This window comes from Bacillus rossius, chromosome 11, assembly GCF_032445375.1.
Source record: "Bacillus rossius redtenbacheri isolate Brsri chromosome 11, Brsri_v3, whole genome shotgun sequence".
NCBI classification, from domain to species: domain Eukaryota; kingdom Metazoa; phylum Arthropoda; class Insecta; order Phasmatodea; family Bacillidae; genus Bacillus; species Bacillus rossius.
Genome location: NC_086338.1, coordinates 42,661,701 through 42,689,560, shown reverse-complemented (window position 1 = coordinate 42,689,560; position 27,860 = coordinate 42,661,701). Strand labels below are relative to the sequence as shown.

At 38.0% G+C, this 27,860-nt stretch overlaps 1 protein-coding gene across 2 annotated transcripts in view; it reads left to right on the top strand.

Moving 5' to 3' along the window:
• LOC134536873 (branched-chain-amino-acid aminotransferase, cytosolic) overlaps window positions 1-27,492 on the top strand; it is an 83,629-nt gene extending 56,137 nt beyond the window's left edge. For both annotated transcript variants that reach the window (XM_063376923.1, XM_063376922.1), the window contains 6 exons: window positions 9,713-9,922; window positions 11,798-12,028; window positions 15,579-15,761; window positions 19,652-19,766; window positions 20,810-20,964; window positions 22,707-27,492. In XM_063376923.1, coding sequence (XP_063232993.1) covers window positions 9,713-9,922; window positions 11,798-12,028; window positions 15,579-15,761; window positions 19,652-19,766; window positions 20,810-20,964; window positions 22,707-22,901 — 1,089 coding nt within the window. In that variant the 3' untranslated portion in view covers window positions 22,902-27,492. The remainder of the gene's footprint in view (window positions 1-9,712; window positions 9,923-11,797; window positions 12,029-15,578; window positions 15,762-19,651; window positions 19,767-20,809; window positions 20,965-22,706) is intronic.
• Window positions 27,493-27,860: the final 368 nt, after the last annotated feature.

Sequence of the window (27,860 nt, the reverse complement as noted above, 5' to 3'; positions counted from 1 at the left end):
AACATGTTTCTATAAAATATATCTTTTAAATCATTAAAGTTAACGAATTCACTTTCATTCAATTTTAAGGAAATATAAATACATCTTACATAAACTTAAAGAGCCCAACGTGGAAATCGCTTAAAGTAAACGTTGTTGCATATTTATTCATCTTTAAATTGGTATATTTTTTAAGTGTCTCATACAATTAGTCTGACCACTAAAGCGATCCGAGCCGCGTAGTGTATACTACTGCGAGGTTGTCGAAGTAGGCTCGGGTCGGGACGAATTTCGCTGTTAAGAAACAAACATTTTTAATACATGGAAAATTATCCCAAAGCAAAAATTTTGTACAGTAGTAGAATGAACATTTCTTAGTAACACGTCAAAAGTTTACTGATGAAACCTTGTGATCACACCAATAATGAGCAGTTGAGTCCTTAATGATAATTTCTACAATGATCCACAAAAATGTTTCGTAAATTTAATAACTTTAATACTTTTTTAAGCCGGTTCTCATTATGGCACCAAAGTAATATAAAAGAATGTCCTACATGGAAACTGTGATAAACACCTCAATGTTTAAACGTCCTATTATTAAATTGGTAATTTTAATCATAAAAGGTAAGAAATATATTTTTTTATAGAAATTTGACTACATGTTACATAAATATGTTGAGTGTAGCGTCAAAATCACTTCATAAATATTGTCTGTGTGTTTTTTTTTAAAGGTTTTAATGTGTATATTTTGAGTGTCTGGTACAATAGTCTGACCACTGATGTATTTCAAGCTGCGTAGTGTGTGTGTGCAGCAGTGTTAAAGTCGTTCGTGCTGGGACGTTTTTTGCTCCAGAAAACTAAGGTTTTTAATGTATGGTAATTCCAGACTGAATTTTACTCTGAAAGAATAAAAGTTTCCTAACTGCAGGTGATTTTTACTGCTTACGTAGATAAAAATCTTCCAGGATGCTATTTGCTTAGTTAAAAATGTTAGTATGATCGACTCTTTAATTTCTAAATTATAAATAAATAACAATAAAACTTCCCGGAAAGTTGTGATAAACTGACGATATTACGCGAGTAGCAGACCCGTACGTGACTACAGAGAAAGGCTATTTTCCTTGACCGTTAAGATTTCTGGGACGAACACCCTCTCACAGCTGGGGTCATAAAATACGGTCAAACTCTTGCAAAAACATCCACCACCGCTCTTTGCCACTAGCAATTCAACGAAGTAAGCTAGGCGCAGCACTCCAATGAATTAACTTAGAAAAAAAATACTAAATATGTAATTCTATCAATACATTTTACAACACAACTTATGTTTTATTTATTTTCTGGAAAAAAATAATATTATCATACGAATTATGTTATAAAAGTGACAAAACTCAATAAGCACATTTACGGTGTATCGTTTTCTTCAATTGTTATGTAGTAAACTAATTTCATATAATTAAATATATATATTTTATAATATAGGCTACATTAAAATTTTGCACAGTTCTGATCTAAAATAATATAATGTATTAGAAATAAAAAATAATTATATTTTTTGGTATTAAAATATTTTTTAATAATAAAATTTTTGTAACAAAATACGAACACACATATATAAAAATAGAGGTCCTCTAGAATTTTTATTTACAAGTTCCAAGCAGAAATTGTTTATTGTTAATTTTATTGTATCAAAAATCATTCATATAAGAAAAAAGAATATGTATATCTCAATAGATGTAACATGAATACACCCTATCATATGCATTAAATATATTTTAAGTAATTCCTAAATAAGACCAAGTTTATTGAGTGTCGCAGTACGCAGCGTGTTTCAAAGCCCGCCGGCCGTGAAAGATCAGTACGGCCGCAGTACACTGCAACGCTCGGGCAGCTTTAATGAGGCAACTAATTATGCTAGACTCTTTATAAATATACTATCTTAAAGCTAAAAGTATAATTAAAAACATTTATTTAGACATTTTTTCTTATTGGGCTCTTCAAATCGGTGTAAATCGTATTTTTATCTGGGTGGCAAAGATAAAATAAATATATGTCGTGAATTAATCGCTTTATATCATATCTTAAATATTAAAAATTTAAATTTTTTCTAACATTAATGGGCGTATTACAGTTTCTACATTATTTTGGTAAGTTAACGGACAGTCAAAATTAAAAACTGTATAAATGGGTAGTATTTTAATGGACTGATGCTGTCACCTAGGACTTAAATGCAAATTTTCGGTGATAACGCACAAGGTCTTCAGCGGTAAACTTTCGGTATGTTATCAAGCATAGTCAACTCTACCACAGTACAAAAATTCAGCTTTGGACAAATTTTTCACAGGTTGTCTTGGTTTCCTGGAGTAACATGAAAGTCTACGCGGGGAAGGGCGGCTACCTGATCCGAGAATGAAGGATAGGGCGAGATGGGAAGCGAAGATAAGAGCTGGTTGGGTGTCCGTGTTGGAGAGAGAGAGAGAGAGAGAGAGAGAGAGAGAGAGAGAGAGAGAGAGAGAGAAAGAGAGAAAGGCGATATTGTGGAAGACCTTCGAAAGATTCCCGCTAGATGGCAGGCCTCAGAGCTGCAACATTCGACAACCTCCCCTCACAGAAGCTCTCTCGCCACTAACTTGCCAAATCTCACCCGCTAGCTTATATACGTGCTGGCTGGCCGTACAGTAGTAATAAACAAGCATTTATAAAACACTTAAGCTCATTTCCAACAAATTCTGACGAATGACTGTTTTTTGTCCTGCACCAATCCCCTTAACGTGACAACGTCATAACAAAATATTGATGAAATTATTGCATACTTTTATGAAATAAATTGAATCATTTTAATTGAATTATCACTATTTTTTGTATGGATACAAAGAAGGAGTTGAAATGAAATCTACAATTTAATTGATAAATTTTATTTTATTTGCGCTCATTAATTCAAATATGTGTATTACTTTAACGAACAGATTATTTTAACTATAAATTTTATACATGTTTGCTATTTAACTTCTTCCAATCTGTTTTATTCTGCTAAGGTTGGGACGATGATAGGAAAAGTAGGAAACGAATGGGAGTGTTTCAAGTTTAATGTGCCTCGAAAAAGTCAAATCGATGGTTGTTCCAATCGAGTGGAAGAGAGATAGATGCGGCGCAAGCGTACAATGAGCGTAACGGGACAATGAGTCATCCTTTTTCGTGCGTGCAGCCGGCGTTCATCGATTTATTAGACGTCACGTCAAAAAATTTTTGAATGTTTTGTTAGTATAGTAAGATTATTACTGGTTGTTCGTGTTCTAACTCAATACCCAAAACTTACGTAGATAACCGTAAATTTCCGAAGATCCCCTGGATAATTTGTAATCAGCGTTCTTTGTAAATTTCGTGTGAATTTTTCTCACAGCGTATGATCTTCAAACCCACTTTGTATACCTCGCTGCATCCAGATTTACCTTGTTAAACGCGATTATATTGTTTGCCCGCTGTTTCCGTTTTAGCATGCAGAATGTCCACATTCTGGAAAGTCATGGTGTAGTTTGGAATAAGTCAGGGAATTTACTTATAATTCTGGGTTAAAGTAATGGAAATTCCCACAGTGATAGTAATTTTAGAATACAAAGTTGTCGTGCTACAGTGAAGTTTTTTTAAATGTGTTTTTATTCATTGTCATACACACTATAAGATGGCGTATTCAATCTTCTATTTGAATTTTTTTTTGTTTTATAATTGATTATTCATCGTTTTAAAAAAAATTGTGCTTGAATAAAACATTACGTGTGAGAAGACATATTAATTATTGTTTCCAAAAATGTATGTCATATATGAAAAAAAAAACAATAGCCATTGCCAATGTGTTGTACAAGTTTACAATATTTTTTGTTGCATTACAATTTATTTTTGGGCCACTGGTTTCCAAAGGAATTGTGGTGTTTAGGTAAGGAAAAAAAAAACAATTCTGTGCGTGAATCTTATAATGAATTCGTTGCTGAGATATCCGCCGAGCAGGGCGCCTGTGTTCTGGCTGTTTCTTTATGGAACGTCATCGAACGAGCAGTCAATGAACTGTACCGTCGTCACCGAGTTGTATCTTCTAGGTTGTAATGCCTGTGCGTTGTGTAGTCATGCATATAGAGACCGAAAAAATTCGCGGATTCATTTCACAGCCTATGAAATTCAAATAGTTACACCTCAGTGCTGCCTCTGCTATTGGCTCACAACTCACCTGGACGACTCTGGGCCAGTGAGAAACACTCAAACCGAAGCTGTATCGAATCACAGGCCGCTACGTTGGGACACCTCCACAAGACAGCAGCCAATGAGAGTGTGACATTTGACCGAGTGTACGTAGAACTATAAAGTTCATCCTAGAGGTCATTGAACCCGCGAATTTTTCCGGTCCCTATGCATTGATGTTGCCAGGTAAGGAGGGCAAGAGTGGCATAAAGCCAGATAACAGACAAAGGGGGGATAGTATGAGCCGAAGCTGACCGCGTCATATTGGTAACATTTTTTTTGACGTGATAACGTCTTATAAATCGATGAACGCCGGGCTGCACGCACGAAAAAGCATGACTCATTGTCACGTTCCGCCTGAGCCGAGCTTGCAAGAACCGGCCTACCACCGTGCGAGAAAATCTTCTATAATATCAAACAGGTTAAGGCGGGCTTTTTAAAAGCCGCAAATTAAAAAAAAAATTGATATGCTGTTATCACGTAACATTATCGTCCGTAAACAGACTTTATAGACAACTTTTTTTTTTTTTTTTTTTTTGTATTTTCGATAAGAAAGCATGTATTGAGAGGATGTTATGACCACCATATTGTGAAGGAAAATCGTCTTGTTTATTCCTGGCAACGTTCGGACTGTGTAGTTGTTAATCTGCTCTTAATTGAAGTCTGGTTGGCAAAATAAGACGTTATATTCCATAGTGTGACCTCGCTCTTCAAGGGTGGGCGGAGGGTGAGGGAGGGTGGGCGGTAACGCGTTTTCAAATTTCGCGACGAATTTGGAACAGTGAGCAAAACCGTCCACGAGGCCAGACGCCCGCCCGTATAACGGCGCTCCTGCAGCCTCGAGTCGGAGGTCGGCGAGTTTCCCTGCCGAGGCCTCGCCCGAGCGAGAACTGCCCGAGCAGGAAGTCATTTACATTGTGTCTTTTCTTCTCCACGCCCGGCCAGTCATGATCAGCATCGTTCGAATGCTTCTTGCAACGGGGAACGTGGATTAAATTAAAAAAAATTTGGTTGTCTGTAAAGTATGTTTACGGACGATAGTTTAACGTGACGTCATAAAAAAACATCGATGAAATGATTGCATACTTTTATTAATAAAATTGAATCATTTTCATTGAATTATCGCTATTTTGTATGGATACAAAGAAGGAGTGAAATGAAATCTACAATTTAATTGATAATTTTACTTTTATTTGCACTCATTAATTCAAATAAGTTTATTACTTTAACGAAGAGATTATTTTAGCTATAACTTTTATACATTTTTGCCATTTAACTTCTTCCAATCTGTGCTATTCTGTTAAGGATAGGACGATGATAGGAAAAGTAGGAAACTAATGGGAGTGTTTCAAGTTTAATGTGCCTCGAAAAATTCAAATCGATGGTTGTTTCAATCGAGCGGAAGAGAGATAGATGCTGCGCAAGCGTACAATGAGCGTAACGGGACACTTTTTTCCGTGCGTGCAGCCGGCGTTCATTGATTTAATAGACGTTGTCACGTCAAAAATAATTAACATATAGAAGTTTACAATTTATTTCCAGAAGAAATATATGTACGCCTATAGGCTGTGCGGAAAGGAATTTTTTTGGAGTCAAAAGTTATACTAAATGTAAATCTCGAAATGCAGCAACTTGACCTCAAAATGGCTGCGCTTCCCCCTCCACCGCGCGCGATGCGTCTCAGTCCTCGCTGAGCGTAACGAATTCTTTGATCCTTTAGCTATCCAGTGGTGTGATTAAATTTTGGATGGAAATAATATATATGTAGCTGAAACACCAAACTGTATCCCCCGATTTTATCATTCGTTTTTTTTTAATTGCCTCTCACTATAGAAGCAATTTTAAAGACGTATTCACGTCAAAAAATGTTTTTTTAGGGGCCACCGTACAAGGAAAAAACGCAGTTGAAAAACGATGTTAACTAAGTTAGAGTTTGGCTTTGGAATATTGACAAATTCATGGTTACAGATACTGAACGTTATTAGTTTCTTTGATGAAAGAAAAATTTAAGGCATGAATTTAAGTATTTAAATTCACATAAATATAGACTTCAAAATAAATTCGAACTCGGTAGCCTTTGGATCCGCTTCTGCTTCAAACTTATCTCTTCTCGCTGATAAATCTGGTGAATAAAATTTATAACGGCACACGGACTCACAGCTCACATTGTCGTTATTGTTTCTCTACAAAATACAAATTTCATCACTATATTGTAAGAATGTAAGAAGTTAGGTGCCATTATACATTATAGCAGTTTTGTTTTGCCATGACTTGTGATTGTTTCGAATATTGCAATCCCTCTTGACACCTTTTTTTTTTTTTTTTTTTTTTTTTGTAAGGGGCGCTAGGGTTAGGTAGTAATTATTTTAGATAGCGACCTGTAGTTCAATCCTTGTTATTGTTAGAATGGAAAATAGCTGTAACACTCAATCCCGCAATTTAAAACAGTCCGTTTAACTTTTGCCATACCAAGATCTGGTCGTGTTTCGAATAAAAATGTTAATGTGTCAAGATATTTTTTCAAAACTCTGTAGTTCGTTCTTGCTCCTTTGGTCGTCAACATCTTCGTAATTGGGCTGTTACCTTCTGTTCCGATTGCCCACGATTGGTTCGTATGAATCTTGCAATGCTGTTGTTTATTGGTGTCTTATCCTTAAGGACGTGTCAAACTAGGGGAACCTGAGATGTACATCAAGTTCTGTCCCTGCCCGAACACGCCCGAATATTCACCTTCGGCCAACCTCGGGATTTGTTTTATTTTTGCGCAGGAAAAATGAATTCAAATATTAAAAGTGGTGGGTTAGGTTAGCTACATTGAAACACTTTAAAACACTATGGACGGTTAGTTAGGTTAGTATAGCTACATTAAAATGAACAGAGAAATATAAATATATATAAATAAACCCGAGGTTGGCCGAAGGTGAATATTCGGGCGTGTTCGGGCAGGGACAGAACTTGATGTACATCTTAGGCTTCCCGTCAAACTACCCGTGGATAACATGATAACCTCATGACAAGATATAATGGTAGGCATTGTAACGTAGTTTCATACTCAAAGGATGACGGGACCGTTGGTTGCGTGGGGGGGGGGGGGGGGGGGGGGGGGGGGGGCGACACGTGGTGGCTACAGCCTCTGGCCACACTCGCGTATTGAGTTCAAGGACGACCTATTTGTCAGGACCAGCCACCTCCCCCCCCCCTTTCCCGTATCTTCCCCCGCTCTGCTGTTGCGCAGTGGGAAGCACGCAGATGGGATGGAGCATAGAGTCAGATTCTAGACGGAGGGGAGAGGCGGGTTTCAGAGTGCTGCACGTACCAATATGACGGCCGTTTGTTCACAAATCTTTATCAGCTGAACCTGCATTGGGAGGTTGAACTGGAGACAAAATTTGTCAGCTCTCATTATAAAGGTTCGTTTCGGTGGACTTTTCCTTCCGAACAGCTGATGCAAATACAAACAAACGTCCGCCATATTGGTATGTGAAAATAAGAAGAAAAAAATTGGGTCGGGTTGGGTTGGGGGGGGGGGGGGGAATTGGCTTCACGTCTGACGGTTAATACTCCAACTGTAATGACGTCACATATGGGGGAAAAGGGGGTGGTATATCCCTATTCCCTGAAATCCTATTTTCAAAAATCATTCCCACCAATAAAAGAAAAGAATTTGAAATCAAACAACAGGCAAATAGTAGAACCTCCCCCCCCCCCCCCCCTGGTTAGGAAATTCTGCTTACACTCCTGGTAAAATGATAATAAAAACAAACTATGGCAACTAGATTAACCTAAATAAAAATAATAACTAATACAATACAAAATAAATAAACAAATTAGTAGAAAATTAAAAAAAATTAAAAAGAAACATATAAGATACTGAATGTGAATTTACGTATATGAAATAAAGAACTTAATTTTAAAAAGTTGATATTTTTACCAACAATATTCATAAAGTGAAATAAATGGTTTGAAATATATGCAATACTTGAATTAAAATTATATTAAAACATGTTTTGTTATAGTAAATTTAGTATTACTAACCAAAGCTTAAAATACTAGTAAATTTTATAATAATTATTTGCACACATTCGTGCACCGTGTATCACTACCACAAGTGAGTGAATATGATTCCTTGTGAAGACCCGGCCACAATTAACGTAACGTTGGCTTAAAATGAGAACCTATTATCTCAAAAATTTATTTGTATTGCATTATTAGGTAGAAAACCTCGTATCTCAACCATTTACCAGCTATAAGGACAATAATAATTAAATATGTTCGGCGCTTTGGAGAGTAAAAATCATGTATGTTGCAGGCAATAATGTTAAGTCAGAAAACCACGCATAATTGGTTAAGTTTTTGATTTATAAAATTGAATATTTTCATGCTAAACCGACAATAAGCTTTTCACAAGCAGGATACATTATTATACATAACAGTTAATTTCCATGTAATTCAATCGACTAGCTACAATCTTACACTGCGGTAAGTATTTAAGAATTTACACAAGTCCGGTAATTCGCCCTAGGTTTAACACTTGCCTAATACTGTGTTGTTTTTAAAACCATGATTTTTTGTCGACCGATCAGAAGCTATGAATATCCTACTGCGTCGTAATTTGAAATCTTTATTTAATAAATAAGAAAATGCACATGTTGAATAGATTTTGCATAGGCCTAATACATGTTTTATTTTGTTTATTATGTTGGTACGATGGAGTTAGCTGTAAACATCACGGTCTGTATTCCATAAAGGAAAAAATTCATTTCTGCATTTAATTTTGCTATTCCTGTGCTGTAATTGATTTTATTCTATTGAAATACGCATTACCATGTACAACTGCATTAATTTTTCGAAGGCTGACACAAACATAATTAGCAAAGGGATGGGGTTAGGTCTTATGTCCATTGTAGCCGGGCCACTGTGCTAGTTTTGTGTTGTGTAAAGCTGTAGCTATAACTATCCATGTGTTAATACTATGGTGATTGTGTCCGGGCCTTAATGCCGGTGCTGTAGAGTCGCGTGTGTTGACACACCCTCGCGAAATGAAGTTGCACGCAGGGCCGATGCAAGGTAAATTGGCGCCCTAGGCGAAAAAACTTAATCCCCCCCCCCCCCCCCGGGCCGGACACACCAAAAAAATTTTCCTTGCCTCAAAATACATCACGTAAGCCTAAGATTTTGTCAACAATCAAATATAAGCAGGCTTGTGTTTTTTTTACTGTTTTTCTTATTACAAATCATAAACAGGTCACCATGGACTTTAAGTAATTACTTATATCAATATAAACATTCCAAACTGTTACAAAAATCCATTTTCATCTAGTTTCAATAATCGTTGAACATATTATATCAGCTGTTATGTGTCGTGCTGCGCCGCCCCCAGCTATTTGGCGCCCTGGGCGGTTGCCTAGTTCGCCTGTGTGGACGCGTCGGCCCTGGTTGCACCGTGACAATGGCGATGTAAGTCTGACGAGGAGTTGCGACAGCCGAGGACGGTGGCCTGTTGCAGTTCTCGGAGCTGGCGGTGCGCCTGGCCGGCCCACACCAGCTCCAGCCCAAGCCGGAGGCGAGCGCCCTCCAGTTCGGTCAGCACTTCACCGACCACATGCTCAAGATACACTACTACGAGGCGCTGGGCGGCTGGCAGCGGCCCGAGATCATGCCGATGGAGAGCATCGTGCTGCACCCTGCCGCCAAGGTTCTGCACTACGCTGTTGAGGTGGGTGTCCCATCTTCCTTTGCCAGCGTGATCTGGAGTGTATTTCCAAACCCTAGGTTTACTCGGTGACTAGGTCCTTTAAGTGCTTTGGGATTTGTTGGGGAGAGCATCGTGCTCTGCACCCTGCCGCCAAGGTTCTGCACTACGCTGTTGAGGTAGGTGTCCCATCCTCCTTTGCCATTTGGTGGCACGAGCATGATCGGGAGTTTATTTCCAAACCCTAGGTTTACTCGGTGACTATGTCCTTTAAGTGCTTTGGAATTTGTCGCGGAGAGCATCGTGCTGCACCCTGCCGCCAAGGTTCTGCACTACGCTGTTGAGGTAGGTGTCCCATCCTCCTTTGCCATTTGGTGGCACGAGCGGGATCGGAGTGTATTTCCAAACCCTAGGTTTACTCGGTGACTATCCCCTTTAAGTGCTTTGGAATTTGTCGGGGAGAGCATCGTGCTGCACCCTGCTGCCAAGGTTCTGCACTATGCTGTTGAGGTAGATGTCTTCTCTTCCTTTGCTGTCTGGTGGCACCAGCGTGATCTGGAATGTATTTCCAAACCCTAGGTTGACTCGCCAACTATGCCCTTAAAGTGCTCTGGAATTGGTCGGGCATTTCCCGCCAACGTTCTGCACTACACCATCGAGGTATGTCTCTCCTCCCCTGCCATGTGGTGGCTCCATTAACTGGAAGTGTATTTCCAAACCCCAGGTTGACTCGCCGACTGGGAACATTGAAGCTCGTTCGGATTGGTCGGTGAGGGGCATTGTGCTGTACCTTGCTTCCAGGGGGTGCACTATGCCATGGAGCTAGGTGTCTCTCCTCCTCTGTCTCTGACAGTGGTGGTCCTATGGTAGGGGTGGTAGTGGCAATCGCACCCTCCTGTTTTTCACCTTTCCCATAATCCTTCGGAAACTAAAGAAAATGTCCACTTTAGTCAAAACCTTACCTTTAAAGTCAGTTCCATATTTGTTTTTGTAAAAAAATGTATTATTTGCATTTTTAGTGCTACTGTAGTGCCTTTAAAATTCATTTCTAATTCTAGTAGAAACAATGATTTTTCAAGACGTTAGAAATTCCTTAAACTAGCATTTTAAGAAACTATTATTATTTTCCCCCCAAAATGTTGGCCTACCCATTTATGTGGGTGGTGTTCAGACCATTCATTCGCCTCCCCCAAAATTCGAAGCTTGGTCCGCAACTGCTTCTGGGGCACAAGCGTGTACCGGGAGTGTGTTTCCAAACCCTAGGTTGTCTCGCTGATAGTGCCTTTGAAGCGCACTGGGATTGGTCGCGACTCGGGTGACCGAGGAGGAAGGCGGTCGCACCCTAGCACCCGGTTGTTTTGATCTTTGGAGGGGGAAGGGGAAAAAAGATCCTGACATAAAGGGTACCGCATTATAGTTCTCCCAGGGCCGTTGAGAGTAACTACTTAACTAGTGTCGACTCAAAACTCCAACAAAAATAAAATCAAATATAAATCATTACATCTTGAAACATAAACTTATAACAACAGTATAATACTGAAAATCAAGAAAGATAAAACAAGCTATTACTACATTACTTGATGTAAGTTACAACTTTTCAATCCCCCACAGTTAAAACAAAAAGTAATCTTAAGACTGTAACCATTACCATGGCCCTTAACTACAAACATGATAGTGTGTATCGCATAACGCGTATGGTTACCAATGTATTACATTAGCAAAAGACTTGTAATTAATTATCATCCCACTAATAGGGTAAAAATATCCCCCCAAAAAAATGGTCGACCCTGAGCACACCTTTCCGTAATCCCGCAAAACTGAACAAGGTGTAGAATGATCCTTCTGAAATAAAGTGGTGATGTAGCCTGTGGATGTTGTTGATGTTGTGGTTGCGGGCAGCTGTTCGAGGGCATGAAGGCGTACCGCGGGCTGGACAACAGGATCCGCATCTTCCGGCCGCAGCTGAACATGGCGCGCATGAACATGACGGCGGAGCGCGCCGGCCTGCCCTCCTTCGACGGCGACGAGCTCATCAAGTGCCTGTGTCGGCTGGTCAGCATCGACCAGGAGTGGGTGCCGCACTCGGAGGCGTCCAGCCTCTACATCCGCCCCACGCTCATCGGCATCGACGTGAGTGCCTTACCTTGCCCCGCTCCGTAACCCCTTCAGATCTTCCCCGGACTGCAAGTGATCTTTCCAAGCCAGTTAAACTAGACAAACAAGGAAAATAAAAATGAAAAGGGGTCAACGCGGAGCCCCGGGTGGTTGCTCAGCCCTGGAGCCACCCCTGCCTGCCCCCGGGGGGGGGGGGGGGGATGTGCAGGGACAGATCTGGGAAGGGGTAAGGGAGGATAGAGGGCTGGCAGGATGGGTGCACAAAGTTTTTGCAGACTGCAACAAGTGGTAAATAGAAGGATGAATAGATAAAAAAATTATAACTATACAATGTCTCCTAATATTTTGATTGTACTCATTATCACCAATCATGTTTCCAGTATAGATAATTAACTTAAAATTTTACATATAATGCACAAGGATGCAAAACAAATTATTCGTGGTACGTTCGTTGCTAATCACAGTTTCTGTTTCATAGTTAGCTATTGACTTTTAATGGCTGGATGCTAAATAACGGTGTATTGTGTTAATCTGCCGTTATACTATCATTAATGTCGACCTCAAAACTTGACCATCACTTGTTAACCTGGAACTCAGCTTTAAAACTTTAGTATTGATTTTTACTACTATTTAGTCCTTATGTCACCTTCTCGCAAGGCTGTGGCAGAAGGAGAACTAATAATGATAGTTGGAGAACTTTCTAACCTTAATAAAAACAGTGTTGCTGTAATTTTTGCCTTCCTGAAACAACAAGCAAGTTAATGATGGGTTGTAATAAATGCTTGAAACATGGATAATGCAAAATGTTTCCTATAAAGTAACATCCCCACCACATCTCTCATCTAAAACAAGTAAATTATGGTGGTGTAGATTTCCATTTACCAAAAGTGTGTTGAACTGGCAACCTTAATAGGGATAAGTTTTTTTTGGGTAACCGTGTGATGACTCATATTCTCAGACCAGTCAGTAGAACAGCTACATGCTCATTAACTAAGCTTTGCACATGAAAGATGAGTTGAAGTAAACTGTTAATGAGATTGAGAGAATGTACATACTGGTTGCAAAATATATTCCCCTGTTTTACCAACACAGTTTAAAAAAAATAAAGGTTATCTTGTTTGAGATAGTTACTGAAATTATTTCACCATTCGAAAACCAATTTGAAGTTAATAGTTAGAGTAGAGACAGTGATTCCAAAAAAAATAATTATGTTTTCATAATGGGTTGCATTGCAGCACAATTATTGTTTTATTAATTATATAATCCTTCCATGATGTGGGGTGGGTAATAAAAATTCTCTTTATCCACCAGAGCCACAGCATAAACACATGGTGGAAGAATACATACCAAAGGTTGAAAGATAACTTATGTCATGTAAAAATTAACTGTGACTAAATTGGCTTATATGTGATAACTCTAGACCCAATTTTTTCTCATATGCATTACACCTTTCTGTGTGATATGAGATAGAAGTATCAGCTTAAAACTACCCAAAGAACATCATTACAAATAATTGTACCTGGAATGAATATTTTTTTATGTGTAAACATCTTAGCTCTCATATAAGGCATTGGGTAGATATATATATAGTATACTAAAATAGTCACAGTAAAGATACATTATTAAAATGGCATTACAAATTGTTACTACATAGTCTCCTTGTAATAGCTCAACGGTCTCGGTGGCATACATGTAAAGCATGCACTTGATAACTTTGAGGGACAAGGTTCAAATCCCATTAAAGACAAAAAAAAAATTATTTGCTTTTTTTAATAACATTTTAATGTAATTATATTATGTATTAATAATGTAAGACATATTTACAGTCTATTTCAGCAGTTCTGTGCTCTTGATCGATCGAAATAGTTCTTTGCTGCGATCAACATGAACGGTGTCCTGCTCGTGATTAACATTATAACCAATTCTCAGTTATTTGACAACTATTAGTAAGTGGCAGTTATTCATTATGTTGTAACTTTTTGGTTATAACAGATTAACAGTTTAAGTATGTTTTATGTGTGCGTCAATAGTATGTAGTATCTGCACGTCAAAGTTAAGCGGAATATGAGATAAATTATATAAAATGTGTCATTCAGTCAGAAATTTCTTTGTAATTAATTATGCAAATGAATACGGTGCTTGGATAAAATTATATATATATATATATATATATATATATATATATATATATATATATATATATATAATTAAATCTACATCTCCGATAAAATATTTTCTTTTGAATGAAAAAAAAATAATAAAAATTTACAATGCCAGTGTTAAAATTACACCATAATTTTGATGGCTGTTAAGAATTTTGCAATTGGAATAGTGAATGATTGAAAACAGACCTTCATGCTCCAATAACATATAACGTTAACTATCTAAATAAGCGTTTATTCAATTAGAACCATAACTGCCGTAACTGGTATGGAAAATAACCATTTCGCCCATCCCTAGCTGCTATCTGCGTTTAATGGTGACAAGCATCATTTACGATTCAGGTAGCGAATTCTAGCGGTGGGCGCACAAAGTTAGTGGGTGATTTGCATCCTTAAATTTCGGTATTTGAAAAGCAATTATTTTATTTATTAGTTTATTAATCACGCTCGGCAATATTTTAAAGAATAATACTTTGAATTTTGTGTCCAAGTTTCGAATTATAGGTTTATTTGCAACTTGAACAACATGCGAACAATGAATTTGCTCGTTACCGAGTTTGGATGCTTACATGTCACTGGCAAATACTGAAAGATACGCTCACATTTTTTTTTTCTTAATTTACACACATGAAAGAAAACTTGGCATTGCTTGCTGGTTTTTTCCCCCATGCAAACTGCTGTAACCAAGGTCGGAAGAAGTTACTGCAATTGCTTATCAAGTTCATCATCTTGTTTTGTAAAATAATAGTGGGTCTCGTTCCTGGGAAACTACTTGAGCTTGCATCAGCGAAGATTTTTTTTTCTATCCACACGACCTTTTCCTCCTCTCAGTTGGCAAAAAAACATATATGGACATTCGAGCTGAATCAAAATATGTATATCTTTGGCATTGTTAGAAGGAAGCTATGAATGTGTGTTGTATGAGCAAGTTATTCAACATATTGCTTTGCTTTTTGTAATATAGAAGTCCTAATATTTATTCTGTTAATGTAATCAATATTGTGGTATGTCAAAGAAATGTCTTCAAAACACACACACATACACCTATCTATATTTTTATCTATCTTTTTACCTATCACAGGTGTGACATAGGTAAATAAAAAACACGCGTGTATGTAAATGCAACATTGTGTAAAAATTTCAAACCAATCTGTGAATAACTTTTGGAGATTTGAAATTCTAAACGAACTAACTTTTACAATTTTATTTATATAGATGTCACCTAAAACCGAACATTCAAAGCCTCAGTTCGGGGTGAACTACTTGTTAAGTATTTTATTTTATACTAATCTTTTTTCTGTGTTGCTGCTCTTCAACTCTGCATCACGAATCACCAAGTATGGTTGTGACTGTGTGTGTGCACTCTGGTACGGCCTGAAGAGGTCCGGGCATGTGTGTCGCAGCCGGCGCTGGGAGTCGCCATGTGCGACTCCGCGATGCTGTTCGTCATCCTCTGCCCCGTGGGCTCCTACTTCAAGTCAGACGCCATCTCGCTGCTGGCCGACCCCAGCCACACTCGCGCCTGGCCGGGCGGCTGCGGCGACCGCAAGATGGGCTCCAACTACGCCCCCACCATCCACATACAGGTGCGCTGCTCCCGGGGGGAAGCTCGTCCTTTCTCACGCTTCGAGAAACTGAATGCACAGTCGATTCTGTTAAAGAACAATTTTTTTTTTGGTATAAATGGGTTATTTTGATGCTTTTTCATTTAATTTTACTTCATTTTATTTATTTCATTCCCATTTGGGAACAAATCATTTTAATTTGTATTGCATTAAGTGATTTTATTTGTTACATCAGGTTTCCGACTCATTTCGTTTTTATGTGGATTTATTTCATTTCCATTTGTATCGTTTAAGGTTATTTCGGTTATTTCACTTTAATGTGTTCAAGTAGATGACTTTTCCACACATTTCAGTCCTTTCCTATGGTTTATTTGCTTACAATTCGAGCATTTAATCATTGAAATTCGATTCTATTAAAGTACACTTATTAGTTATAAATGGATTCTAGTCAGGGGTGTATTTGTATTATTTAAGCAAGATGATAAGCACTGATGCGTCTAGTGCGGTTTCGCCTCTCGAACGCACGGCTGTGGACTGATGCGCAGTCTTCTCAGTCGTGCGTAGTGCAGTTGTAAGATCTGAGTGGTCAGCATGATGTTAGATGGCAGCGGTAAATGTGTACTGGAAGTTCCTTGAGTGCTTCAAGAACCTGTACCAGTTGTCTCGTGCCTAAAAATTATCCTGAAAAAAACATGTTTTAGCCGTTGTTATTCCTCTTAAAATACTATTTGAAAACAAAAAAAAAGAACTGAAACGGAACTTTTTATCTGTTCTAAGAGTATTCTTAAATGTTTTTCTGTAAATAGACACCACACTGATATCTTGAATAGTTTTCAAATTGCGTGTTTTTTTTTCTGAAGCTGTGCTCATCATATGTGTGCCTAGGTAGTAGAGGCCCTTAAGAGAGTGTTTAATCATGAAAAATTTCAGGGTTGCAATGCACAGTTTAAAAAAAAAAGCAAAGCTGGGTATACTCAGTAATTTTTGTATTTTTATTTTTTTATTTTTAAATTAAAATAATTTGTTTTGTAAATATTTCAGGTTAGTTTTACTATAAGGGACATATGTATTTTGTTGAACACCTTGCACAATTAGATATTTTCTTGACTGAATTATTGTGGATTCGTAACTAACATCCTCTTTTTGTATCTGTTGGATGATTAGGATGTGGCCTGTAACTAAATCACCTTAAACTCTACTAAAAACAACCTACACATCCATTTTCCATTATTAATTTGAACCTTTAACCCCTACAAGTTGGCTGGCATACAAACTAAAGGTTAACTTTTTTCCAAATAAATTATGTATTGAAGTATATTACATGTGTGAATGCCAAATATTTGTGAAGAATATTAACCTTTGATACAGTTTTCACATAGGGATTTTGTTTGTTTATTGGGTTATTTTAAATATTGTGCATTTTTTTCAGGTATTTCCGTATTATCGTTCCCTAACTCTTTCGTAGGATAAATTCTGAAGTATATTTTAAGTTGTACAACAATCTGTGAAAGACACACCAGAACTCCATTGACACACTTAACCGAAGGTTTTTTCGTAGTGATGCCTTCAATTCTCAGTAGACCATCTTAACATTCACTGTGCATCTCTCTCTCGCTCTTTCTCTCTCTCGGGTCTATTTGGGCTGTGATTGACCAATCAGTTTAACAACCTCCGGAGGCCACGCGGAGTGACGTGAAGTGATCGCGGTATCCTGTTGGGAAACATGTGCTAGTTCCATGGCTGTTCCTCTCAGCGCATAGAGACGGTTCCATTGGGAAGCAATTCACTGATGGCTTGCTCATGTTCGTGAACATGTTACAGCAGAGTGCCTTATTCACATGTTGTGATTTTATTCTTTGCTGTTAATATTCGTTTTCTACTTTTCATTGACTTCACATACAGTGAAACCTCATTAATACAAGCTGTTAATATAACTTTCATTTTAAAAAGAGTTTTCATGGTCCCTAGTAATTATATAGGAGTTATAGTGCTAAGTAATATGTTTAATTAAAAAGTAGGGTTGTAATACAGAGTTGTTTTTGTTTCAATAGTAAACAATTACCTATAGTAGTAAATTATGGTTAATGTGAACTTTCAACTAAAATAATACTGATGCCATTGTAGGTTGGGGGGGGGGGGGGGGGGGGGGGGGGGGGGGAATTATTCTTTCAAAGTGATGGGAGCATGTCTTTTTTGAAACATTTTAACTAACTTGTTTTCTTGTCTGTCTGTTTGGTACAAATTTAGCAGTTTACTTTAAACTAACTTCCCAAAGAGCTAGAGACTTGAAAATTTGAACATACCTCAGCACTGGATGACGATGCAGTATCAGGGTGGCTAGCCAACCGGGAAATCGGGAAATACGGGAAATAGCCAGGATTTCTTAAAAAAACCCAGGAATACCTGGAATCAACCAGGAATTTTTATTAGAACCGGGTATTTTTTTTATGAAGTAACGATCGCAAAAATATACGGCTGTTAAATGAGCACGTTCACCACCCGTCGAAGCACGACAGTATGCTCGTGAGCTATATTTTGAGAAAGTTAATTTGTTCATATTGCATTTAAAAACTTTTGTAGTACGTAAGAAACCGTTAACAATTCAGACTTCCATACTTATTATGTTTCTGTATTCAAAAGCAACAGCATTTTGGCTGAAAATGTTGTTGTAGGTTGGTAGTAATTTCTCGCACGGCATGTTGGTAGCACTAGTTTTGTGTGTATATTTGTTTTTACTTTGCGCTCATGTTGTTGCGTCACGGTATCACGGATACTTTTCTCGAGTTTTTTTAAAAGTTTAGTTGTGCGGGACGTTGTTTTGAATTTTTTAATCTAACATGTAATTGGCGCAGACTATCAAAATGTCAACGAGTTCAGTCACCACATACAATGACAAATATAAGGAAGAGTTTGAATGGGTGGAGAAAGATCAAAAGTGCAGGACAAACGCTATTTGCAATTTGTATAATGTTAAAATCAATATCGGTAGCATGGATGGGAAGAACAGCATTAGCCAGCCACGCAAGAGGGGCAAAACACGTGCGTTTGGTGTCAAGTAATTTTTGTGACGTGAGATTATAAATTTTTTTGTTGGTGGTAGGTTTTGTTATAAGCAAGTTCATTGATTTAATTTTTAAGCCTATAGTTAAGTTGTCTATTGTTTAACGCCAATAAAACATATTGTGTGTGCTTTGTGTAACAAAAATACAAATTGTATGCAAATATTGATAAAAACCACCCTTGAAAAAACCTGGAAATAACCAGGAATTTTATTATGCCAGAAGAGTGGCCACCCTGAGTATTAACCTACTTTCTTTTCAGTTTGTTTGTTACGAATTTTTTTTTGGTTTTGTTAAGCAAAGCCCCCGCATTTGTGGCATAACAGTACAGTATAGTGGGATGCATAACAGAGCACATTGCAGGCTATGCTTATATCATGCATACAGGACTAGGAGTGTGTTTGATGTAAGTGTGGTAACCAGTGGCGTAGCCAGGATTTGTGTATGGGGGGTGTTAAGAAGCATGCGCCCCCCCCCGTATTAAAGCGGAGGGTCCTCCCCCTGGAAAATTTGGATTTTAAGTTGTAAAATAGTGCTATTTTAGCAGTTTTCGGTACTTAAATTTAAATATTGTAATGGTAAAAATTTTATTAATTTTAATATGAAATTTGTTTGAGTATGAATAAGAAATTAATTAAAGATTTGGTGCTAAAGGGGGGGGGGGGGGTTTGAACCCCTAAACCCACCTCCTGGCTACGCCCCTGGTGGTAACGTGCTGAGTGTTTGATGGAAGTGCGAGTACGTGCTCAAAGTGTGGCGCAAGCGTGGGTGTGTACGTGCTCAGGGTGTGTGACACGTGACAGGTGTGCGAGGTCGTGCCGAGGCTTGACGGCAGGGTGTCTCTGTGTGCAGGAGCTAGCCCTCAAGAGGGGACTGCAGCAGGTGCTGTGGCTGTACGGAGAGAACCACCTGTTGACGGAGGTCGGCACCATGAACATTTTCATGGTCTACACCAACGACCAGGGAGGTACGCATCGGCGCCGAGTGCCTGCTGTGTCGTGTCTCGCTGGGATATGTGGGTCACTGTGCGGTGGGGAACCGCAATCCTCGGGTTGTGTTTGGGCATAGTGCTAGAATGTGTGGTGGTTTGGATATTTGAATTTGGCGCCATCGATCGTGAGTGCGCCACTGTGGCGGCCATCGTGTTCAGCAGTGCCATCTGTAAATAGTTTCGTCAGTCTTTTACCGTTTCTCCGTGTTGCGGGGCGTCATGCAGCTAAACTATTAGTTTCAATTTAGTTTTGTGAACAGGTTGAATGCTTCCCTATTGCAATTCGTAGTAAATGCTTGTCGGGAGAAGTTTCGAAACCTTGCTCCCATTACAATGAAATTGGAGTTTGTGGCCTCATTGTGTATAAATGGAGCACATGTGGCATATGATACGCCTGGCTGTAGGATTATATGAATTTATCTTTTCTTTTATAAAAAAAAAAGAATTTTAATTAATCTGAAATAAAAGAGAAATGATTCATCTCTTTATTTTCTTGGGCCTTTTGTTGAAACTATAACATTTTTAGCAATTTTTAACACTGACTTGAACACTATAACCTAAATTCATTACATAGGTGTCATACCTATCTCTTACTATCAATAAGTCACATAATTTGAATTGCTATTGAATAGGGACCGGAAAAATTCGCGGGTTCAACGACCTGCAGGATGAACTCCATAGTTCTACATACACTCGGTCAAATGCCACCCACTCATTGGCTGCTCTCTTGTGAGACGTCCCAACATAGCAGCCTGTGATTTGATAAAGCTTTTGGTCGGGTGTTTCTCATTGGCCCAAAGTCATTCAGATGAGTTGTAAGCCAATAGCAGAGTCAGCACTGAGGTATAACTTTTTGTGTTTTAGCCTATCGCGAAATGAATTCGCGAATTTTTTCCGGTCTCTACTATTGAATAATGTACGTTTTCGTGTTGAAGTTGCTGCGTCTTGTGATCCACTGGCAGGGAGTGCGCAGTGGCAGGGGGGGTAGTGTGGCGCAAGCGGTGGGCTCGTGTGCGCAGAGAGGGAGCTGGTGACTCCCCCCCTGGACGGACTGATCCTGCCGGGCATCACGCGCCAGTCGGTGCTGGACCTGGCGCGCGAGTGGCGGGAGTTCCCCGTCTCCGAGCGCCCCATCCCCATGGCGGAGGTCATAGACCTGTACCACGAGGGCCGGGTGAGTCTGCTCGTCCTCCGTCGCGGGCTGTGGCGTCGGGCCGAGAGCGGTCGAGCCGAGATGGAACCCCAGGTGTTTGCCAAGTAGAAAAGGGATCGTCCATTAATCACGTGAAGGCTCGAAAGGGGGGAGGGAGGGTGGTCGGGAAAAATCACGAAATATCACCGGGGGGGGGGGGGGGGGAGAGTAGAGAGAAGAGAGATTTCACGTGTATTTATTTTTTTTGCCAGATTTCTACTAAACCGAAAAGCGACGACGCGTGACCTTGACTCGCTGTAGCCAGGCAACAGTATCCCCGCTTGCCGCAACATGAACCACCCGGCTCGGCTTGCCAGTCGCCAGCAAGACTGTGATTTTGGCGCCGGATACGTGCGTAAATCACATATAAGCCTTTCCTTTATATTATTTTTATGCCAGTGAGAATAAACCTGCAACCTTAATGTGTGTCTGGACATTTTTATCAGTGTGCTTAATTTTTCCAGAATTAAATTAGATTATACCTATATTTAAAGATAATATTCTGAAATTTTTAAAAATATTTTTTACCAAAAAAATACACGTGATTTTGGGGGCGGGGGGGTAAGTAAGTCTAAAACCTCACCACAAATCACTAGGGGGGAGGGGGGTTAAAAATTTGCTAAAAAATAATCACGTGATTAATGGACGACCCCAAACCTGGCTGTAGCCGTGAGGCTGCTGTTGAAGGGCAACAGGGCACCGGGTGTTTCAACATTAACTTATTCATTGGTACAGTCGAAGGCATGACCAAAGACTGTGTTTTTTTCGCACAAACGTTGCACCGTTATTTTAAGGCATCAAAATTTGGGAAAAAAATATTCTCGCATAAACATCGCGAGATGTTTTCGGTCCCGCTGTTAGATTCCGAGAGCGCTTTGTGTCGGTGGTAAAAACACGATGGGATAAAGCACCGTGCAAAAGCTATCGGATTTCAAGTTGCTGTTGGGCAGTTTGGTGGTTATAATGGGAATTTACTGAAATCACAATTACAGTAAAACTCGTTTAAAATGTACCAGCAATGTTAAACAAAAATTTTTTTATTCACTCCTGTATCTTATAAAATAAGTGTGATACAGCCTTCACTGAAAACAGTATTCGCAAATTTTATTCGGTATTTGCGAACATTTTAAATATTTGATTTGAAATTTGCTGCGCGTCAAAAAACTGGTATTCACACAGTCCTAGAAAAGTTTTTAGCTTTGTAATCAGCATGTTCCTGCGAATAGCATACATATTGATTTCTTAATATGTTTAGGTTTGCCTATACATTACAAATTATCCTGTGATGGAATGTGTTTGTAACAAAATGTTACTAATATATTGATTCACTAGTTATCAGTAGACACCAGTGGCGTAGCCATGATTCGTGTATGGGAGGGTGTTAAGAAGCATGGCTCCCCCCCTCCCCGTATTAAAGCGGGGGGGGGGGGGGGCCGGGGGTCCTCCCCCAGGAAATATTGGGATTTTAAGGTGTAAAATAGTGCTATTTTAGCAGTTTTCGGTACTTAAATTTAAATATTGTAATGGTAAAAATTTTAATTAATTTTAATATGAAATTTGTTTGAGTGATGAATAAGAAAATTAATTAAAGATTTGTTGCTGGGGGGGTTCGAACCCCTAAAAAAAAAAAAAAACCCTGGCTACGCCTCTGGTAGACACCCTGTAAAATAGTAGTGACCAAAGTCGCTGAAGCTGTGATTTGTGCGTGTGTTTCCCCGGGCCAGCTGCTGGAGCTGTTCGGCACGGGAACGGCGTGCGTCATCAGCCCCATCAGGTCCATCACGTACCGGGACACGGTCCTCGCCGTGCCCACCCTCGAGCAGACGGACGCGCTGAACGTGCGCGTTAAAGCCGCGCTCACCGACATCCAGTACGGCCGCGTCCCCCACCCCTGGGCCATCCCCATCGACGAGTACTGAAGCGCGCTCTCCCCGCCCGGAGGCTCCTCGGCTCCACGCCGCTGGTTCTTCCCCGCCGGTTCCGAAACCCCTTCCGGTCGTTTGTGCGCTCTCCGGATGTGATTCGGATCCGTTGGTAAATGGACCTGAAGTCCCGACTCGGTGCCAGGGTTTTTAAAGATTCGTAAAAATCTGTTCTGGTGTTAAAGTGATTTTCCACATTTTGCCTATCTGTATGTAGGGTTCTGCGAGTATTTGAAGAAAATATTTTATATTTTTGTGAATAATATATTCGAATCAAAGTTTCAAATCAACCAATCATATTATATATATATATATATATTTTTTTTTTCCTCTGTTTTCATTACCAATATATACATACAGCAAGTGGGACTCATCCACAAAAAAAAAGTTTTAATGAGACGAATGTAACATCTATGAAGCCAAAAAGATTTATTGAGAAATTTGGATTTGTGTTGTACAACATATTACATACATGCTTTTCATGTGTAACCATTTAATAAGTGTATAGGATTACAAATTATTAAAATTACTTTATTTTTATGTATATATTAATTTTATCAACAAAACAATTGTAGAAATTTTTGTGGTTTGAAAAATGCATTGCCTGGTTCTTATTGTTTTGTTTTTTTTTCTTTTTTTCCCCCCCATTTAACAGCATTGTCATTTGAGTGTACTTTTCATAAATTTTTTTTACTCCTTGAAGTATGAAAAAAAAAAGTTTCACTACATGTTTACATTAAACTCATAAAATATTCGATATTTGTGAATAATGTGAATAATGTGATATTGGATCAAAAATTTGATTCGAATACAAAAGTAGTATTCGCAGAAGCCTACCTCTCTGTATTGTTACGAACTCCGCCCATCTGATAATGACGTTTTGTACAACTGCTGTCAATCCTGACCGGAGGCAAAATGTGCTGTGATAAAGTTAGTTGATGAGCGTGTCTTTGCAGGCAGTTCTCGCGAAGAGTGGCGGTCTTGACTGGGTCGGGTGTGATCCGGACGTTATCTTGCATCGGCCAGCACTATCTCCCGCCTCTGGGCCGTTCTTCTTCTAATGCCAGCTCACTATTGCACCCTGCTCTTCCCAAGACATTTTCAATCGTCCTTTTGTCCCTTTTCGTGTGTACGTCGTTTTCAACATCCTTTCCTTTATTCTCTTTACTTGTCTGTTCCACCACTGTCCTGTTTTCTAGGATCAACTTGTCAAATATCTGTAATTCCGCTCTTAGTCGTACTTTCTCACCCTTCGTCCTGTTGATTAATTTTTATTTTTCTCCCGAGAGTAGTGAGGGTGCTTGGGAAAATTGTTACTCAATTATTAGAGACCGGAAAAATTTGCGGGTTCAGTGACCTCCAGGATAGACTCCACTACCCTCTACACACTCGGGCAAATGCCAACTGTTCATTGGCTGCTGACTTGTGAGTAGGGCCTGGAAAAATTAGCATCTATTTATTACAAAATTAGCATTTATGATGTTAAAAATTAGCATCTATTTTCCAGAAATTAGCATCTATTTTTGAGAAATTTGCTTAAGATATTGAGTTACATAATACAAGAAGTTGTAATAGTGTTTCTACCCATTAAGACAAATTTTAACACAAACCAAAATCATTAAACGGTATTTGTAAACAAACGTTTGAGCACTAATAATTTCAGATGAAAACAAACGGACGATTCAAGTTGGCCAACTTCTGTACGCTAAACGTGCACCACAAAATGTATGATTTGTCTCTATGTAAAATATTGATCGGAAAAAAAAAATTTGAAGACTAAAGTGATTATCAACAAATGTAAAAAAACTGTGTACTAAAATATTTGTAGTAGTTTTCAGCATTTAAAATATTTTAATTTTTATCTTTGCAATTTCACTACGATCCCGTCAACGACCTAAATATTTTCTAGGTTTTTGGTTTCCGTGATGCGCTTGCCGGGAAATTTTGTTTTGTTAGGTTGGATACTCTTCATGAACAGGCAACACACGATGCAATGGAGAACGTATGCGAACGTGACGTGATCTAACAAAACAAAATAACTGCGTCGATAAGTAGTGTGAACATTCTTTTCTAAACATTCAACGGTAACTTGAGGAAATCGTAAACACTAAATTTACAAAATTACTTATGCTATACTATCATGCGTGATATTTGGTTAAGGAATGTTTTATAAATTAAGGTTAGGATTCGGATTTTATTCCTTCAACAAGCCTTGCCAGAAGCTATTGTTTACGGTAATTGTGTTATGGTGGTTATTTTAAAAAACAATACTTTGAGGAATGTGTGTTCAAGCCGTTTTGTTGCATTCTATAGTGGTTTTGCGCCCGATAATGGCAATTTTACCGCGATTTCGCAAATATAGCATTTATAACAACAATTAGTAAAAAATCGCATCTAACATCAAAATTCGCAAAAAAATCGCATCTATCGCAAATTGCGAATTTTTCCGGCCTCTACTTGTGAGTCATTTTGACTGGGTGGTCTGTGATTCGACACTTCTATGAGCGAGGGTCTCTAATTGCCCCTCAGTCCTCCAGATTAACAGTGAACCAATGACAGAAGCAGCACTAAGGTATAATTATTTGAATTTTAGCATAACACGAAATGAACCCGCGAATTTTTCAGGTCTCTATCAATTATAAGTATTTATCTCATGTTTGAAGTTAAGCTTGTTGCTAATTGAATCCTAGAAACTTCCAGGTAAAAAATCATTGTCCTCGCTCAAGATGTTCAGTGAAACCTCATTACGTCTTAATACGACAAGTATTTCCATAGCCCTACTAAATACAGCAGGACTACATCTACATATATTGTTCCTAACTATGTATTCTGTTGTTCCTGTAAGAAATTGAGGTTTATAGTTAATGTGTTTATTAAAATAAACTGTGTTGTTACAAATTTTCACATATAATACAATACACAGTGTCAAAATTGTAGTTTCTTCTGTGTTTTATTAATGAGGTTTTACAATACATATTTATGAAAAGTATTTTTATATTTCTTTTTTGGTTCAGCCACAGTGTCTTTTGTACATAGGAATCGTCCTATTTTTTGAGGTTTGGGAAACCTCTTGTCCTGAGTGAATGTTTTTAGAACTATCAGAGTAGGTATAGTGACATTTAGTCATTTTAAGTATTGGAAAACATTTGTACTTTGTTACAGGTCTCTTATTTTGTGACTTGTGGACAAATTTTAAACTCTAAAAACTCTTGTTTTCTCTTAGCGCATCTATTAGATTATTTTTAGAAACCTCTAATGAGTTTAAATTAATTTTGTATTTATTTTTGAAAAATTGTGATTTACACATGAAACCTTAGCAAAATAAGCAGATTTATTATTGTAAAATAATAAAATTAATTGCATACCTAAAATGTCTTTATCTAGTGGAGTAACACTGTTTTCAGGTAAATTGAATCTCAATATTGGACATATTGTTTTGCTGTATGTTGTTATTTCTATTTTTTCTTAAATATTGATTTACGTATATACAAAGAATAAATTATGTATTCTTTTTCTTGTTTATAAAGTTTCATTTTTTAATGATTATGAACATCATAATATTCTCTGTACTTCTGGTAATATTTATATGAAAAATTGGATATTGATTATAGTATTCTTCCAAACCATTTGATACTGAAGTACAAATGTTATGGTGTTTAATAAGTATTTTTTTTAGGTTGAATTTATTTCTAACACATACAAATGTTAATTTTAATTAGTTAAGATGCATTGCAGTGAGAAGTGTGGTGTATATAGTCCTAGCTGATTTCATGCTAGTTGAATTAGGTTTGAAACATGCTAGTTGAAATAAGTTTAAACTCAATTTTATATTTTGTGTAGTTTTATATGAATTATTTCTGATAAAAAACATACCTAAAATGTAAGAAATGTAGGAAATAAGAGAGTAGAGAAGTTTTTAGTTAATTTTAAACCACTTCTAAAGTGGTTTTTCCTACCGATAGTTATTGACATGCTATCTCTGTTTTTGTTCATTACTGTTGTATGATTACTATTGGAGAATTTTGCCATTTCTGGTTTTAAAAATTAGAACAGATTCTCAAATGAAGGTAAAAATTATGGTCTTCGGTGATAGCAGTGAAAACATTTAGAGAATTTAGTTTTAAGGCGTACTGTTAAAGCAGTTACATAACAGCCACCTTGGTTTACACAACCATTATTTTTAACTTTCATCTGATTGCTTTAGCACTAGTAGAATCAATGTTTTTGTTTCTGTTCATTTTCACTTACACTTGCATCCAACTTTTTTCATGCTGTGTCTACAAAAGCATACTGAAGTGGCCATCCTGTATTCCACACTACTATGTGTTGTTATGACTTGCTGTGTTCAAATATAGCTGGTCTTATTTTTACGCAGTTACGCATCTTTGGACAGATATGCGATCTTTTAGGTTTGAGGTCTGTATGTGACAGAAGCTATTATGTATTTTTGTACTTAAAACTTACCAATGTTAATGTTTGTCCTGTTCTTGTGCAGTCTATGCTACAGCATACCGTAAGCACAGTTTTTTACATGCTGTTAGTTGTCAAGTATACGAAAATGTTTAATAAAGGTTTTTTTTGTTTAGTATGTGGTGTCTAGCTATATGTAGAGAGTATTTTGAAGTTTATTATTTAGCTTTTCAAATTTAAAATTTTGGATTTTAAAAAACAGTATTTTACAGCACTTTTTTTTATCTTTGTATTTTAATCTATAATTTTTCCTAATAGTGAGCATAAGATACATATTTAACTTATGGTATTGTAAAATGCCAAATACTTAAAGCTTCCTATATTACCAATGCTTTGAAATGAGCACATGATTGAATCATGTGTAATTTAGTGTTTCTTATAGCAATGCACATGCTCATAACAAGAAAATATCTGTGCAATAACAATAAGATCGAATTAAGAAATGTCATAGTGGCTGTCTTGTATAGCATGGTCAGTCAAAACGTA